The 16,253-nt window shown below is 41.0% G+C and overlaps 1 protein-coding gene across 2 annotated transcripts in view; it reads right to left on the reverse strand.

Moving 5' to 3' along the window:
• Positions 1 to 8,740: 8,740 nt before the first annotated feature.
• The window catches only part of Yme1l1 (YME1 like 1 ATPase), a 40,061-nt gene continuing 32,548 nt past the window's right edge, over positions 8,741 to 16,253 (reverse strand). For both annotated transcript variants that reach the window (XM_042686024.1, XM_042686023.1), the window contains exons 14-19: positions 15,516 to 15,671; positions 12,936 to 13,087; positions 12,075 to 12,201; positions 11,897 to 11,970; positions 10,852 to 10,938; positions 8,741 to 9,217 (exon numbers count right to left, since the gene is read on the reverse strand). In XM_042686024.1, coding sequence (XP_042541958.1) covers positions 9,074 to 9,217; positions 10,852 to 10,938; positions 11,897 to 11,970; positions 12,075 to 12,201; positions 12,936 to 13,087; positions 15,516 to 15,671 — 740 coding nt within the window. In that variant the 3' untranslated portion in view covers positions 8,741 to 9,073. The remainder of the gene's footprint in view (positions 9,218 to 10,851; positions 10,939 to 11,896; positions 11,971 to 12,074; positions 12,202 to 12,935; positions 13,088 to 15,515; positions 15,672 to 16,253) is intronic.

The raw sequence follows: 16,253 nt of genomic DNA on the forward strand, positions 1-16,253 counted from the left end.
TAATTGAGGATAAGAGTTCTCTCCGACTTTTCCAACTGAACTGGCTTCCAACCAGATCTCAGCTTCTCCACTGCCTGGGTTTGTAGGTGTTAGCTGCTAGGACCTAAGTTGCTTCCAAGGTTTTAGATTGCACATGGATTCCTGTTCAGTTTTCTCATACTTTAAACCTGATGTATTATACTTTTCCCTAAGTATTTTTGAAGGATTTTAATGATGACACAAATTGTTATAAAGTTACTTGCCAGAATTCTCTTAAATAAAATGAAGCTAGGTGCCGGTGGCGCATGCCTGTAATCCTACCTACTCAGGAGGCTGAGGTCCTAAGACCGATATTCAAAGCCAGCCTGGGCAGAAAAATCCCTGTGAGACTCTTATCTCCAATAAACCACTCAAAAACCAAAGTGGCACTGTGGCTTAAGTGGTAGAGAACTATCCTTTAGCACAAAGAGGCTCAGGGACAGTGCCTAGGTCCTGAGTTCAAGTCCCACAACTGACAATACATATCTATATGTTTATAGATCTACATATCAATGAATTCAGCGATATTTCAGTACATTATCTCATTAACACAAAGGCTCAAAATACTAATGATAATTCTGTAGTCAGGATCAGACACTTAGCAAATGAACTTCCCCTGTTTGTAATCTTTATTGGTACCACTAGAGGGAGTATGAGGACAAACTATCATCAGCTTTTCTACTCAATGGAAAGGAATACTTAGGTGGGATAGAGTGATACCGGTAACTCACAATGTGATCAAAATAATTCCTTGGCCAGTGTGAGGGATGTATGAAAGAGAAGGGGAGGCCCAGTCATCTTGCCAGTTGACCAAGTAAGTACTTCAGTTCTTTTGATTATCAGCAACCATCCCCAGATGTTTTGGCTCTTTTTATTCTTCAATGTCATTTTATTTATTTATTTATTGCCGGTCGTGGGGCCTGAACTCTGGGCCTGGGCACTGTCCCTCAGCTCTTCAGCTCAAGGCTAGCGCTCTACCACTTGAGCCACAGTGCCACTTCCGGCTTTTTTCTTTTTGCTTATGTGGTGCTGGGGAATCGAACCCAGGGCCTCAGGCATGCAAGGCAAGCACTCTACCACTTAGCCACCTTCCCAGCTCCTTCAATGTCATTTTAATTTCTCCCAGATTGTGAATGAAAGAAAATACTTGAAATTTGTCTTTGAGTGGTGTATCTTTAAATCTCCAAACTAGCTTCCTAAATAAAAGTCTTCCTAGCTTCTTTTGTTTGTTATTTTAATGATTATATACTTATGGACTACCTACCACATGCTGGTTTAATAAATTTGTACATAGGGAGGTGGCTACTATAGTGACAGAAAATTACCAGATTTATCGTTTGACCTATTAACTCTTTTTTTGGAGGGTGGTGGGTGGGGGGTGGGGGGAGTCCGGTCGTGCGGCCTGAACTCGGCCTGGGAGCTGTTCCTCAGCTCTTCAGCTCAAGGCTAGCGCTCTACCACTTGAGTCACAGCGCCACTTCTGGCTTTTTTCTTTTTTGCTTATGTGGTGCTGAGGAATTGAACCCAGGGCCTCATGCATGCAAGACAAGCACTCTACCACTGAGCCACCTTCCCAGCCCCCTATTAACTCTTTAATGCAAAGATTTCTTTGTTTTCTTTCCTTTCTTTTCTTTCTTTCCCTTCCTTCCTTTCTTCCTTCCTTCCTTCCTTCCTTTCTTTCCTGCCTGCCTGCCTGCCTTCCTTCCTTTCTTTTTTGCTAGTCATAGGGCTTGAACTCTGGGCCTGGGCACTGTCCCTCAGCTCTTCTGCTCAAGGCTAGTGCTCTACCACTTGAGCCACAGTGCCACTTCCGGTTTTCTGGTGGTTTATTGGAAGTAAGAGTCTCACAGACTTTCCTGCCCAGGCTGGCTTTGAACTGTGATCCTCAGATCTCAGCCTCCTTAAGAACTAGGGTTACAGGTATGAGCCACCAGCGCCCTGCTAATGCAAAGTTTTCCAATGGCACCCTGAGCAATCTTCTAAGTGAGCTGTACCAGTAGGAAGCAATGGTACTTGATAAGCCTGATACCTTGTCAACCACTTCTCTGGACTTTATTTGAATTACTTCTTAATTCGTAACCTCCTAGAAATGTAAGTACTTCTTTGGAATAATTTAGTTTTAATCTTGCCTACAAGCCAGGCACTTGTGGCTTACATCTGTAATCCTAGCTAGTCAGGACACTGAGATCTGAGGATTAAGGTTTGAAGCCAGTGCAGGCAGGAAAATTTATGAGATTTTCATCTCCAATTAACCACCAGAAAGCCAAAAGTGGTGCTGTGGCTCAAAGTAGTAGAGTGCTAGCCTTGAGTGAAAGAGTTCAGGGACAGTGCCCATGCCCTGAGTTCAAGTCCCAATACTTGTATACCATACTTACACTCTGACATACTTTAAGTGTTAAAACACCATCCATGAGAATATATAGTTATTTTATGGAAATTTTATTTATTTACTTATTTTGGTGGTCATGGGACCTGAACTCAGGGTGCTGTCCCTGAGCTCTTTCACTCAAGGTTAATGCTGTACTACTTTGAGCCACAGATCCACTTCCAGTTTTCTCATGGGCTTTCCTTCCTGGGCTGGCTTTGAACCCTGGTCCTCAGATCTCAACCTTTTGAATAGCTAGGATTACAGCATAAGCCACTAACACCTGGGGATTTTTTTTTAAACTTAAGTCATATATCTGTCCCTTAGGAAACAAGAGATGCTGAATATTTTTACCTTTTTCAGTTTTCACAGGATTCATGACCACCACCAAATTTGTCATGGAGATGCAATAAGAACAGATGTTAAAAACTCTAGAGAACCCTTGCTGGATATCTTCATAACAGTTTGTTATTCAATAAAACTTTTTTTTTTTTTTTTTTTGCCAATCCTAGGGCTTGAACTCAGGGCCTGGGCACTGTCTCTGAGCTTCTTTTGCTCAAGGCTAGCACTCTGCCACTTGAGCCACAGCGCCATTTCCAGTTTTTTTCTTTCTGTGGTACTGAGGAATCAAACCCAAGGCTTTATGCATGCTAGGCAAGCACTCTACCACTGAGACACAGAATTTTATTTTTATTCCAAGAGAAAACTTGTGGCTGAAGGGTTGATCCCCACCCTTTTACCCCAAGTATACATAGATGTAATTGACCCAGGCAGGACAATCCAACCTGAGCCTGGCTAGAAACATTTCATCGTGGACCCAGTCTGTAATTCTCTGAGGCCAAGCTGTGAGGCTAGAGAAGGGTTAAAGAAGCTGGAAGATAGAATTGGACCCTGTGAAAGTCAAACTGTCTAGGCAAGACAGATATAGAGCTGTTTGAGCACTAAAAAGGCCTATTCTCTGCCTGAGTTTAAAGTTATTAAACTCAAGTAACCTCTGTCTCCTTACTCAAAGCCGTAAAAGCCCTACTCTAAGCCAAGCACCATGGCTCACACCTGTAAGCCTAGTTATTGGGAAGGCTGAAATCTGATGATTGAGGTTCAAAGCCAGCCCAGGCAAAGTTCCTGAGATACTCTTATGTCCAACTAACTACTCAAAAACTGAAAGTGGCGCTGTGGCTCAAAGTGGCAGAGTGCTATCCTTGAGCACAAAGAGGCTCAAGGACAGCGCCCAGGCCCTGAATTCAAGCCCCACAACCAACCAAAAAAGAAAAAAAGAAGAAAAAAAAGCCCACTCTGGCCCCACTTCCTTGCACAAACCTCCATTCCCCTGGGAAGGTTTGTTGCCCCATGCTGCTGTACCTCAATAAACAGCCCTAACCTCTTGAGAACAGGGTCTGGCTTTTTCCTTTTAATTTCTCCTCCATTTTCCTAACAGTGGACAATACCTCAAATCTATGACCTTCAAATGGGAGCTTGAAAAACTACCTGGCCAACAATTATATTTCCATTAGGATTTATATTTATGCTATAATTTTTGTTTTCAGTTTGCTAAATAAAGGTCATAATTATCTGTGTGGACAAGGAAACAAATTTTCTTATTTTTTAAAAACGAATATTCACTGGTGAGGTCATTTTTAAGAATCAAGTTTATAAAAAGCAAGAATCAACTTGTTGATTCGATGTGGGACTAATCCCACACATTTCATCTTTCTTCGAAGACAGACGGATCGATTGAGAAAATGAACAAGATGGCTAAAGCTGAAGGTACACATTGAGATGCTGTGGTGTAGCTTCTAAGTGATGACACTTTCAGAGTGCTGGACCATCTCAAGGTTGCTACCCTAAGCACAAGTGAATAGTGGATGTCCAAACAACTAAACACAAGTGGTGTTTATAATTTAGAATAATTTCAGATAACATTTTTAATGGATTATATAAATCATAGGAAAGATTTCCCTTCCTCTTGGTTATACTTCTACTTTGGACTTTTCTGGGGGAGGTTGGGGCCATTAAGACCTGGACCATAAGTTCTGTGATAATGGGACTTTTAGGCTTCCTTTGCCACCTGGTCCACTATGCCTATTTACTGAGTTGTTGCCCATTTGATGCCATCTATAGTGAATTATGGCCACCTGTGATGGGGCCCATACTGCCTCAAGCAGTCGCAGGATTTCTCAGTTATGCTAGGAGGATTGCCTTGGGCCTAGATAGTCAAGAGGGCTCTAGCTCCCCTGGGTGAAGGTGATCTGGGTTCCCAACTTGGACAGAAGATCTCTTCCTAGTAGAAGGATTAGGTAGTCTGGTTAAGTACAGGAATTCATGGAACTCCAGATGGCTACCAAGCTGGCAGACTTTTTGACAAGAAGGCCATGCAGTCTGGGAGCCAGTAGTCCCCTGAATCGTGCTTTCCTTACCAGTGAATGGGGCCACTAGACATGTTACAACCAAATGCTCTACCCATGTATCTACCATGGAAGTCACCATTTCCACCGTGGGTCCCTGGGGAGCCAGGATCAAGGAGTCCAAGTTACTTCTCATCTGAATCTTGTACACTCATGCCACTGAAAATTTCCTATAAGGTAAGGCATCACCTGCTACTTTCTAGTGTGGCGTCTTCTCACTTGGATAGGCCTTGGACCCCGCCCCCCCTCCTTGCCCCTTCCAAGTAGGGCATCCATTTTGTGAGGAAAGTGGCTTTTCTATCAAAGTAGGCGGCTTCCTTTCTGTCAACTTTGTAGAATTGCTATTCTGAAAAGTTCCTACTTGGCCCTTGTTGATTCCATTTCAGTTACATCCTGTGAATAAAGCCGCATCCTTTTGCAGAGCTCAACCAATCTGAGCAGAGGGGCAGGGCCTGCTGGGTTAGGATCAAAAAGGAACCACCTTCTGGCTCTGTGTGTTTACTTGCCAGATTTCTGGCTCAAGGTGCACCCTTCTGCTACATCCTGAGCCACTTAAAATCTAACAGCTTTCCAGTGGCCAAATTCCCTTTAGTAAGCACACTGGTTTTTCTGTCCAGGCCTTGTCATGGGGTCAGGATGTCTGAGTGCGGCTGGTAGAGGAATACCTTTTTTCCACTCACCATTCTGTCTCTTTCCAGGAGTCTTGGTTTTGATTGGTCATACAACCTGGCCAAATCTGATCACGTTCTCTCATGGGAGACCCTCAATTCACCCTACTGATAAACTAGGCTGGCGGACTGAGTACCAGAAGCTCTCCTCACCCCTTCCTATTTGCTAGCAGGGAGGTGCTTGATTAAGCCTTCTCTTTTCTATCTTGAAGTAGAAGAGGGCAGTGAGACTTAATTTAAAAAACAAAAACAAAGAAAGGGCAAATGGAATATATTAGTGGCTATATTTGTGTTGGTGGACTGTTTTTAGGTAGTTTATCATACTTTCAAATCTGCTAGTGACCAAGAAGCAGGGGTAGAAAAGCTTAGAACTTAGAACTGAGTCTCCAAGCAAGGTTCTGTGAGCCTGGGACTAAAAAAGATATGTGCTTTCCCCTCTACATTTTCATGTAGCAGAGCTCTGCCTGCATTGTCATATCCCTACCGTACTCCATTGCCTCCTGAATCCAGGGCCAAAGGACCTTCTGAGCACTGGACAAGAAAAGTGGGGACAGGAACATGAGGATGGCAGCTAGGAATGTGGGATCTGCAGGCATTCAGGCTTCAGGATCACCAGGGGAGTTCCAGAAAGGTACTTGGAGCTCACAGTCTAGCTGTGACAACATGCTGAAGTTCCAGGGGAATCCCTTCCCTTGGGGTGTGGGGGGGACACACACACAATCAGGCCAAGTCCCCTACTAGCTACTCAAGAGGCCCTTACAGCAGCTCTCCTGCTGGAGCATTTCTGCATGCTTCCTACCCATGCCCAGGGCCCAGTCATACTGTGCTCTTTAAATCTCTATTACATCTGTAATGAATTATATAGTTTTGGTCACAGTTGAACATTTGGAAAGTTTCGTGTTTATTTCTTGTATTGGCCATTTCCTAGTCCCAATAATCCATCTTCTCTCACTCCTTCCACCATGTCCTCCCCTCTCTGGAGTCCTGGTATCTCCACCCTTCCCTCTTCTCCTTCTCCACTTATCAACCCCCCCCCCCCCCCGGCTTGGTTCCTTCCCATTTGTATTATCCTCTGCTCAGGTAGCCTGTCCACCCTTGAGAGAGTCATGGCCCTCTCTGCTTCTGTCACACAGCAGTGAAAAAGCACTGGTTGTCTCCAGCTCCACCCAGCTCCCTCTGTTGGTTGCATTCACCCAAGGATCTCTGTGACACTCCTTGACGGCCAAAGGGGCATTGATGCCCTCTCCAGCCCAGACACAACCTCTAGGAAGAACAGAAAATCCTGAAATACTGTGAAGACCAGTCTTGAGGTAATGATCCTGTTTCTATTTCACTGAGTTCCTTCTGGATGCTAGACTCAGGAGATTGCCTTTTAGACTAAGGCAGGGTTATAAGAATGTTCTCAAGTCTAAACAGCTCTTAGGATAACAGGTCACTGTGGTAGTCCAACTATTGGTTGATAAGAGGTCACACATATATATATATACATACATACATACATATATATATATATATATATATACACACATATATATATGCCTGGGCTGGCCTCAAACCTCAGTCACCCAAATCTCTGACTTCCCATGTGGCTATCAATATTTTGTCTTCAATAATGATAAAATGATAACAGCTTATTAGAAAATTATACATAAACAGAAGTCAGCTAGCTGGGTGCTGGTGGCTCACACCTGTAATGCAATCCTAGCTACTCAGGAGGCTGAGATCTGAGGATCACGGTTCAAAGCCAGCCTGGGCAGGAAAGTGTGAGACTTATCCACCAGAAAACCAGAAGTAGCACTGTGGCTTAAGTGGTAGAGTGCTAGCCTTGAGGTGAAGAGCTGAGGGACAGCCCGGGCCCAGAGTTCAAGCCCCATGACCAATAACAACAAAAAAAAGTCAGCTAGAGTATACTGCAAAATACCAATACAATGCTCTTTGTGTTTTCAAATAAAAACTCATCTATCATCCCTCCCCCACAGTGTAACCCCCGCTTTCACTATATTTGATGTCAGTATAACATGTGGAGGAGACGGGGACAAACAAGTCGTTTAAGGATTCAAGTGGACCTGTTGCAACAATGAGAAGTACAAAATGTCATGTCAAAACCAGCTTTACAATGTCGGTGGGGGGGAGGGAGGGGGGGTATGATTGGGTGGGGGGGAGGGGGGAGGCTGGGAAGGGAGGTGAAGGGTAAACAAAGGAGGAGGCTGCAATGCTTGGTAAGAAATGTATGCATTTTCCTGCCCATGTAATTGTAACCCCTCTGTACAGTATGTTTTCAAATAAAATAAAATAAAATAAAATAATAAAAAGAAAAAAAAAAAACAAAAAAAAACTCATCTATCAGGATAGGAATGTGGCTTATTAGTAGAGTGCAAGCATGAAGCCCTGGGTCTGAATCCTCAGTACCACATAAACAGAAAAAGCCAGAAGTGGTGCTGGGGTGCAAGTGATAATAAGAGTGCTATTAGCCTGGGGCTGGGAAGGTGGCTCAGTGATAAGCGTGCTTGCCTTGCATGCATGAGGCCCTGGGTTCGACTCCTCAGCACCACATAAGCAGAAAAAGCCGGAAGTAGAGCTGTGGCTCAAGTGGTAGAGTGCTCGCCTTGAGCTGAAGAGCTGAGGGACAGCACCCAGGCCCAGAGTTCAGGCCCCATGACTGACAAAAAAAAAAAAAAAAAAGTGTTAGCCTGAACAAAAGTAGCTCAGAACAAACAAAATAGAACAAAAAAACCCTTCATCTATATAGTCTGAAACATATTCATAAAACTTGAATGAAAAATAAATTACCTTTGATTTCCACACTAAAATATTTTAAAGAACAGATTAAAAACAATTGCTTTTTAGATTAAGCAGAATTCTACAGCTTTTGAGGATGAAGTTTGTGACCTGTTTACGCAACAAGACACAGTTATACAAGGTTGTAAAAAATTAAAGCCTGTTGTATGTTTACAAATTTCCTCTAGATCTTTAAAAAAAAAAACAGGTAAGGTGGGGAAAAGAGAGTGATAGAAGAGGTGAGGACATATATTAGAATGTTGTATGCATGTTAGGAAATGTCCCAATGACCACTCCCCCAATAAAGCTAATGCTAATAAAAAAATAATGAAACTATTCCTATATAGTAAATCTGGTGCATCATTAAGTGCATCTTCATGATGTTTTCATTGATGTATGCAAAAATGATTCACCAGCCACCAACTTATTATCAAAGAGAAATGTTACTATCCAGACAGAAAGATGGCTCCTTCTATTAGGTTAGCTTGCAAACTGGAAATATCAGAAGCTAAAGGCACAATATCTTATTCATATCTCAGAGTAGCCAGCTATAAAACCATTACTTACTTCCAACATAACTGTCATTTCTCAAACCATCTGTTTTCAATCCTGATAGTTCTTTATTTTTTAAAATATATTTGCTATAGTTGCTAATTTGCAATAGATACCATCATAAGAATAACCAAAATTAGATAAATGTGACAAAAGACTGACAAAGTGTTTCACATCCTTGAATTATACCAAGTCAAAAATGGGGTGGGGGAAGCGATGCAAAAGGATTACTACAATGCTACTAATATTTTTCCAATAAAACCAGCAATGTATCCATATCAAAAGAGTTATCATCTCAGTTCCAATTTCTTCCCCTCAAGAACAATTTGAATCTCTTTGGCATCCAAAGTCTCATAGGTCAATAAAGCTTCCGCTAGATTCTTATGTTCTTTTGCATGAGTTTTCAAGATATGCTTTGCTCTTTCATATGACTCCTAAAATAGAAAAGTAGATATGTAAGAAGCAGAGAATGTAGGGGAAGCACAAAATACAGGCAATAAATAAAAGCTTGTGAACTTTGTAAAATCTACTGATTTATACTTGTTAAAAAAGCATTTATAAGCTTGAGTCTACAGTAGAGATAATTTGTACGTAAGAGCAATGTTGTTTAGAAAAGTATGCATAATAGAAGGGTTTAGAAAATGTTTAAGACTCTTTGGCTTTCTTAAATATTTATTCTCTTTGCTGAAACTATTCTAAGGCATTTCCTCTATCTCGAATGAATTGAAACTTGGCTCTTTTCTGCCCACACTGCCTTCCCTAAGTTGTCTGAAGTATTATTTGTTCACTCTTGTCCTGGATACTTCTGTGTTCCTGTTACCACTTCTAGATCATTATTAATCTACTTTTTTTTTTTTTTTTAGTCTTTTTCTTTTGATACTGAGGATTGAAACTATCTCAGAACACTGTACTTAGTGGGCAAGTACTGTGCCACTGAGCTATATCCCAGCCCCCTGATACAGTCTTGTAGAATGTATTACTCTTTTAAAGATCCACCATTTGACTATTATCCTTCTCCAAAATCCCTATACTTTAATATCTAGCCAATATCCTAATATATTTCCTCACTCCCTAAAGACTCGGCCTTTTCTCCATTCTAAGACATCTCTTGAGATGGGTAACATCCAGTGGATCACATAAGCAACCTTCCCATTAAGCTCCAGACTCACATATCTATTTCCTTCTTGACTGCTGTGGTGGTTCCTTTTTTTTTTTTGGTCAGTCGTTGGGCTTGAATTCGGCTTGGGCACTGTCCCTGCTCTCTTCAGCTCAAGGCGACTCTACCACTTAAGCCACAGCGCCACTTCCGGTTTTCTGGTGGTTTACTGGAGATGAGAGTCTCACGGTCTTTCTTGCCCGGGCTGGCTTTGAACCACGATACTCAGATCTCAGTCTCCTGAGTAGCTAGGATTACAAGCGTGAGCCCCCGTCGCCCGGCTCTCCCTCAGCTTTTTACCTCAAGGTTCTACCACTTCAGCCACAGCACCACTTCTGGTTTTCTGGTGGTTTATTGGAGGTAAGAGTCTCATGGACTTTCCTGCCCAGGCCGGCTCTGAACTGCAATTCTCAGATCTCAGCCTCCTGAGTAGCTAGGATTACAGGCATGAGCCACTGGCGCCCGTGTTTCCTTATTTTTTGAGACAAGAGTTCTGCTACGTTACCCAGGCTGGCCTGGAACTCACTATGTAGTTGAGGCTGGCCTCAAACTTGGAAATCTTCCTGCCTCAGCCCTCCGAGTGCTAGGATCAAGGGCTTGTGCCACCATTTCCATATACCCATTTCTAACTCAAAATCTAAGATCTCTCAAAATCAACATGTAGAAATGAAATCACAATCTACCTATCACCTACCCACTACAGCCTAGGTTCACTCGTTTTTTTCAAATGACACAAATGATTTTTTTTTTTTTTTTTTTTTTGCAGTGCTAGGGATTGAACTCAAGGCCTTGAACCTAATTATTAGGCACTCTCTACCACTGACTTATACCCCAGACCCAATGATGAATTTTTTCAAGCCCCTATTTAGGTATATTATGTCTGAAAAATAAATAAGATCAGAAAAATATTACCCTCAGAAGTATTCTTATTTCTTGCTCAATGGCAGACTGAGTTTCAGGACTCAGTTTGGCTGTATCACTGTAGGTCATCACTCCAAGCTAAAATCAAAGGGGAGAAAGTAGCTGAATAGACAGTCTCTAAATGACAAGAATTTTAACAAAGGAAGTACTAACTTATACATAAGAAACGAAATATCATGAAAGAGGAAAACAAGAAACACAGTATAAAAATGTTTTTAAGGCTAATTCTTCTGAAACTATAGACTAAATTGAAAAATTGCTTTTAAACTGAGCCCTGTGTAATCTTTGCTACTAAGGAGGCTGAGATCAGAGAATTAAGTAAGCTTTCAACCCTGGTAGGCAGCTGCAAGACTCATTTCCAACTAACAAGCAAAAAGCTGGGATGAGAAACATGGCTCAAGTGGTGGAACAAACCAGGCTGAGCTGAAGCCCAGGAACTGAAGGGAAGGGGAGGGGGGATGCTTACGGGGAAGGGGAGGGGGGATGCTTACGGGGAAGGGGAGGGGGGATGCTTGCGGGGTAGGGGAGGGGGGATGCTTACGGCAAGGACATTTGACCATTTCTTCTGAAACTAAAAACTACATCAAAATACTTAAGTGTAGACAAGAGAAAAAATTTAAATTATTTCAAGTTTGATTTTGAGTGCCTTCTCAGAAAATTCTAGCAACTATTCTAAATCTAGACAACTATAATTCACAGAGTCAAAGTACTTTTAGGAGCACGGAGCACAGTGTAGTGTGGGATGTGAAATATACAGAAAAGGTGAAGAAGCTTAAAAAGTAGGTTCTTTTATGCCACACAAAAAGCTCAAGAATTTACTTTATCACTTGTTAACTCATGATGTCATAGTGAGGGAGTGAAACTGACTGGAATACAATATAGTCTGTGTACATGTATAACAGGGAAATGCCTCCACATATAACTAATATCCAACATTTAAAAAAAGTACACATGCGCATGCACACACACACACACACACACACACACACACACACAAACTAGATCTCCAAAAAGGCTCAATTTATAAAATAATTACCTTTTCACTCATTCCAAATTTTGTAACCATCCGCTTAGCTATTTTTGTTGCATTATCAAAATCACTAGAAGCACCTAAAATTTAAAATAACAATACAATTTACTATTTGAAAATACTGCTAAAATCAACAAACAAATTTAAGGCAAAAAAAAAAAAACCACATTTTCTAAAACTCAACCTGTTGTAATATGGTCAGTTCCAAATATAAGCTCCTCGGCCACTCTTCCTCCCATACTAACATCCATTTGTGCAAGCAGCTGCGCTCTAGTTTCATTCCACCTGTCATTTTCAGGCAACAATGACACCTAGACAATTGGATAATAACCAAAGAAGGAATTCAAGCAAAGTTGTGCGATAGTTTCATTCAAAACCAGAATTATCATTTATCCCCACCATAAATGGTACTTAATATGATGGTGGTAAAATCTGCTATTAAGTGACTAATGACAAAACAATTAAAATTTTTAAAATTTTCTTTAGGTGATTCTTTTTTTTTTTTTTTTGGGTCCGGTCATGGGCCTCAACTCTGGGCCTGGGCGCTGTCCCTCAGCTCTTCAGCTCAAGGCTAGTGTTCTACCACCTGAGCCACAGTGCCACTTCTGGCTTTTTTCTTTTTGCTTATGTGGTGCTTGGGAATCGAACCCAGGGCCTCAAGCATGCAAGGCAAACGCTCTACCACTGAGCCACCTTCCCAGTCCCTTTAAAATTTTCTTTATACAGGAAAAAGAACATGGGGCGATCCTCAGATCTCAGCCTCCTGAGTAGCTAGGATTACAGGCGTGAGCCACCAGCGCCCGGCTGGATTATTTATCTTAACAGCCTCCAAGTTACTCCATGATGTCACAAATGTAGAGATCTCTATCTTTTATAGAGGAATTACATTGCATTGTTTGTGGATGCATTGTTTGTGGTTCTATTTGTAAGTAAATAAAATACTACAAGACTCAGACTATGAACACAGCTCAACAGTAGAGCACTTGCTAAGCATAAGCTCAGGTTAGGTTTGATCCACAGCACTGAGAACCTCTAAGAAACTTACATGTCCAAGTGTTGGCCCTCGTGGCATGATTGTGGCTTTGTTGATAGGCATTGCATCCTTTGTGTAGTAAGCAATAATAGCATGACCAGATTCATGATACGCTGTAATAGTTTTGTTTTTATTATCAATTTCTACGCTTCTTCGTTCAGGCCCTAAGATAAAAATTTAAGTAAACATTATATTAGAAAGGTATATTTGAATGCTTGAGGTAGAGGTATATGCCTACAATTCAGACCCTAGGAAGTTGAGAAAGGAGGATCACAAGTTCCAGGCCAGTCTGGACTACACAGTGAGACCTTGACTCAAAAAAAAACAAGAAGGGAGAAAGGGAAAGACAGAAGTATAAATCAATGAATCCATTCTCCTTTGCATATGCAATACTGCCTGGGGAGATAAGAGTGTCATGGGGACTTTTCTGTCCTGGCTGGCTTGGAATCTTGATCCTGAGATCTCAGCTTCCTCAGTAGCTAGGATTACAGGTGTGAGCCATCAGCACCTGGCTCCAAGGTTCTTAAAGTCATTTTTAGAGTAATAATTTTATATTATTAACACATAGAGTAATGGTTTAAAAATCAGCAAAATTCAGTCTATAATAAAAATTGCAGCAATATAAAAACAGAGCTGGGAAGGTGGCTCAGTGGTAGAGCGCTTGCCTTGCATGCTTGAGACCCTGGGTTCAATTCCTCAGCACCACATAAGCAAAAAGAAAAAAGCCGGAAGTGGCGCTGTGGCTCAAGTGTTAGAGCGCTAGTCTTGAGTTGAAGAGCTGAGGGATAGCGCCCAGGCCCCATGACTGGACCCAAAAAAACAAACAAAAAACTGTAAAAACAATTTTGTTAATCCTTATATATCAAAAGGGAAAGAGTAATTATCTATCTCTAGAAAACTTCATAATTATTACAAGAAAACTAGTAATAATAATAAATAAATAATAATAAAACTAGTTTTAATTAATCTGTTTCTAAACCAATCTAAGATTTAAAATCAAAACTAAGTAAATAAAATCAACCAAACTGGGCTGGAGCCGGGCGCTGGTGGCTCATGCCTGTAATCCTAGCTACTCAGGAGGCTGAGATCTGAGGATCGAGGTTCAAAGTTAGCCCGGGCAGGAGAGACCGTGAGACTCCTATCTCCAATAAACCACCAGAAAACCGGAAGTGGCGCTGTAGCTCAAGTGGTAGAGCGCTCGCCTTGAGCTGAAGAGCTGAAGGACAGCGCCCAGGCCCAGAGTTCAAGCCCCACGGCCGACCAAAAAAAAAAAAAACTGGGCTGGGAAGGTGGCTCAGTGGTAGAGTGCTTGCCTTGCATGCATGAGGCCCTGGGTTCGATTCCTCACCACCACATAAGCAAAAAGAAAAAAACCCAGAAGTGGCGCTGTGGCTCAAGTGGTAGAGCGCTAGCCTTGAGCTGAAGAGCTGAGGGACAGTGCCCAGGCCCAGAGTTCAGGCCTCCAACCGGACCCCCTCCCCCCCCCCAAAAAAAATCAACCAAACTTTTCAGCAATATTAGACCAGAGGAAAAAAGCATAAGTACCCTATCACATTCATCAGTATAATGATATAAACTTTTTTTAGGGTGGAGGATCTAATTCTGGGGTTCAAACACTGTAGACAGCACTGTAACAGTGAACTACATATCCAGGCCATAAACCACTGAAGTTTTTTAAGAGGCTACCTTTCAATGGTGTTTTCAAGAGTTTATTTTCATGTTCCTATAACCTTTCTTCTTTCATAATGCCATGGATGAAATCTGAGACCTTGACCATACTAGGCAAGCATTCTAGCACCAATCTACTCTACTGGGATTTTTCTTTTTTTTTTGTATGTATAGGTAGTGAGGCTTGAGCTTAGGGATTCGTGCTCTTGCTCAGCTTGTTTGCTCACAGCTAGCATGTATTCTATCAATTGGTAGAACACTCCACTGTAACCATACATCCAGTACAGCATTTTGCTCATTATTTTGAAGATGGGAGTTTTGTGGAATTTTCTGCCTGTATTGGCTTGCCTTGATCCTCTGATCTGTCTCCTAAGAAGTTAGAATTACAGGTGTGAGCACTGATACCTGGCTCATACATACCTTTTTTTTTTTGGCCTGGGCACTGTCCTTGGGCTTCTTTTGCTCAAGACTAGCACTTGAGCCACAGCACTACTTCTAGCCTTTTGTGTTTATGTGGTACTGATAAATCAAACCCAGGACTTCATGCATGCTAGGCAAGCACTCTACCACTAAGCCACATTCCCAGCCCACTCATACACATTTTTACAACCTTTTCATGCAAGATAAAAAAGAAGTCTAAGGAAAAAATAAATGTGCAATATGAAAAAATTGAGCAGTATACTAGTGGCAAAATGAATATAATAAAAAATCTTAATTTATTGGCAATTACTGACTCATTGCAAATTGGTGGCATTGCCTTATGAATCTTAAATATTCAAGACCCTGAAGTTTAGAGTAAAATTAAATTCAACACACAAAAAACCCTTAGCTGTCTGAATAAATAATAACAGCAAAAGAGAGAGTTTATTCTCTAAGATAATGTAAAAAGACAAAAAAACCAACACAAAACAAAGGAAAACATACCCATTAGAATTTTATCTTTGGAAAACTCTAATTCCTTCATGGTAACCATTTCTTTGCCATCAACAGCTGCCTTTAATGCAGCTTGGTTCACAAGATTCTCCAATTCTGCTCCAGAAAATCCAACAGTACCTCGAGCTATGATTTCTGGGTCAACAGCTATATAAACAAAAAACACAGTATTAAAAGTCCAAAAGAGCTAAAAGAAGAGAAACTGGGTTATGTTATTACATGCCAATGATCTCATCATTTGAGTGGTTAAAAAAAGGAGGGTCCTAATAAAGTTCCAGACCAGGAAGAGCTACAAAACAAAGAATTCACATTTTTAAAGGAAAAAAAGGACACAGTATTCTGAACTATAACTTGAAATATTTAAAGCTACAACATAATTTATTAAATATATGCCATTAAAATTATAACTGAGGAAAAAAATCACAAAAGTTCTAAATTTAACTTTCTGAAATTCAAAAAACTGATATGAACTTAGTTAAAATATGAAATACAACCTAACACAATGTATATCCTGACTACCAACTAAAAAAATTTCAGACATTCTAATCCCTGAATTTCATCTTGAAATATCTTAGAAATAGCAACTCCTCTGGCTTTTATAGGAAACTAGTTTTATGAACTGATTTGAGTTATATCTGAAAATACTACAGTTTTAAAAACTTCACTGTAAATTAAAGGGTCTATGATACTTTAATGTATCGTGTTTCATATTTTGCTTTCCTCTCAAAA

Source organism: Dipodomys spectabilis, unplaced genomic scaffold (assembly GCF_019054845.1).
Source record: "Dipodomys spectabilis isolate Male_0828 unplaced genomic scaffold, ASM1905484v1 ptg000096l, whole genome shotgun sequence".
Taxonomy (NCBI): domain Eukaryota; kingdom Metazoa; phylum Chordata; class Mammalia; order Rodentia; family Heteromyidae; genus Dipodomys; species Dipodomys spectabilis.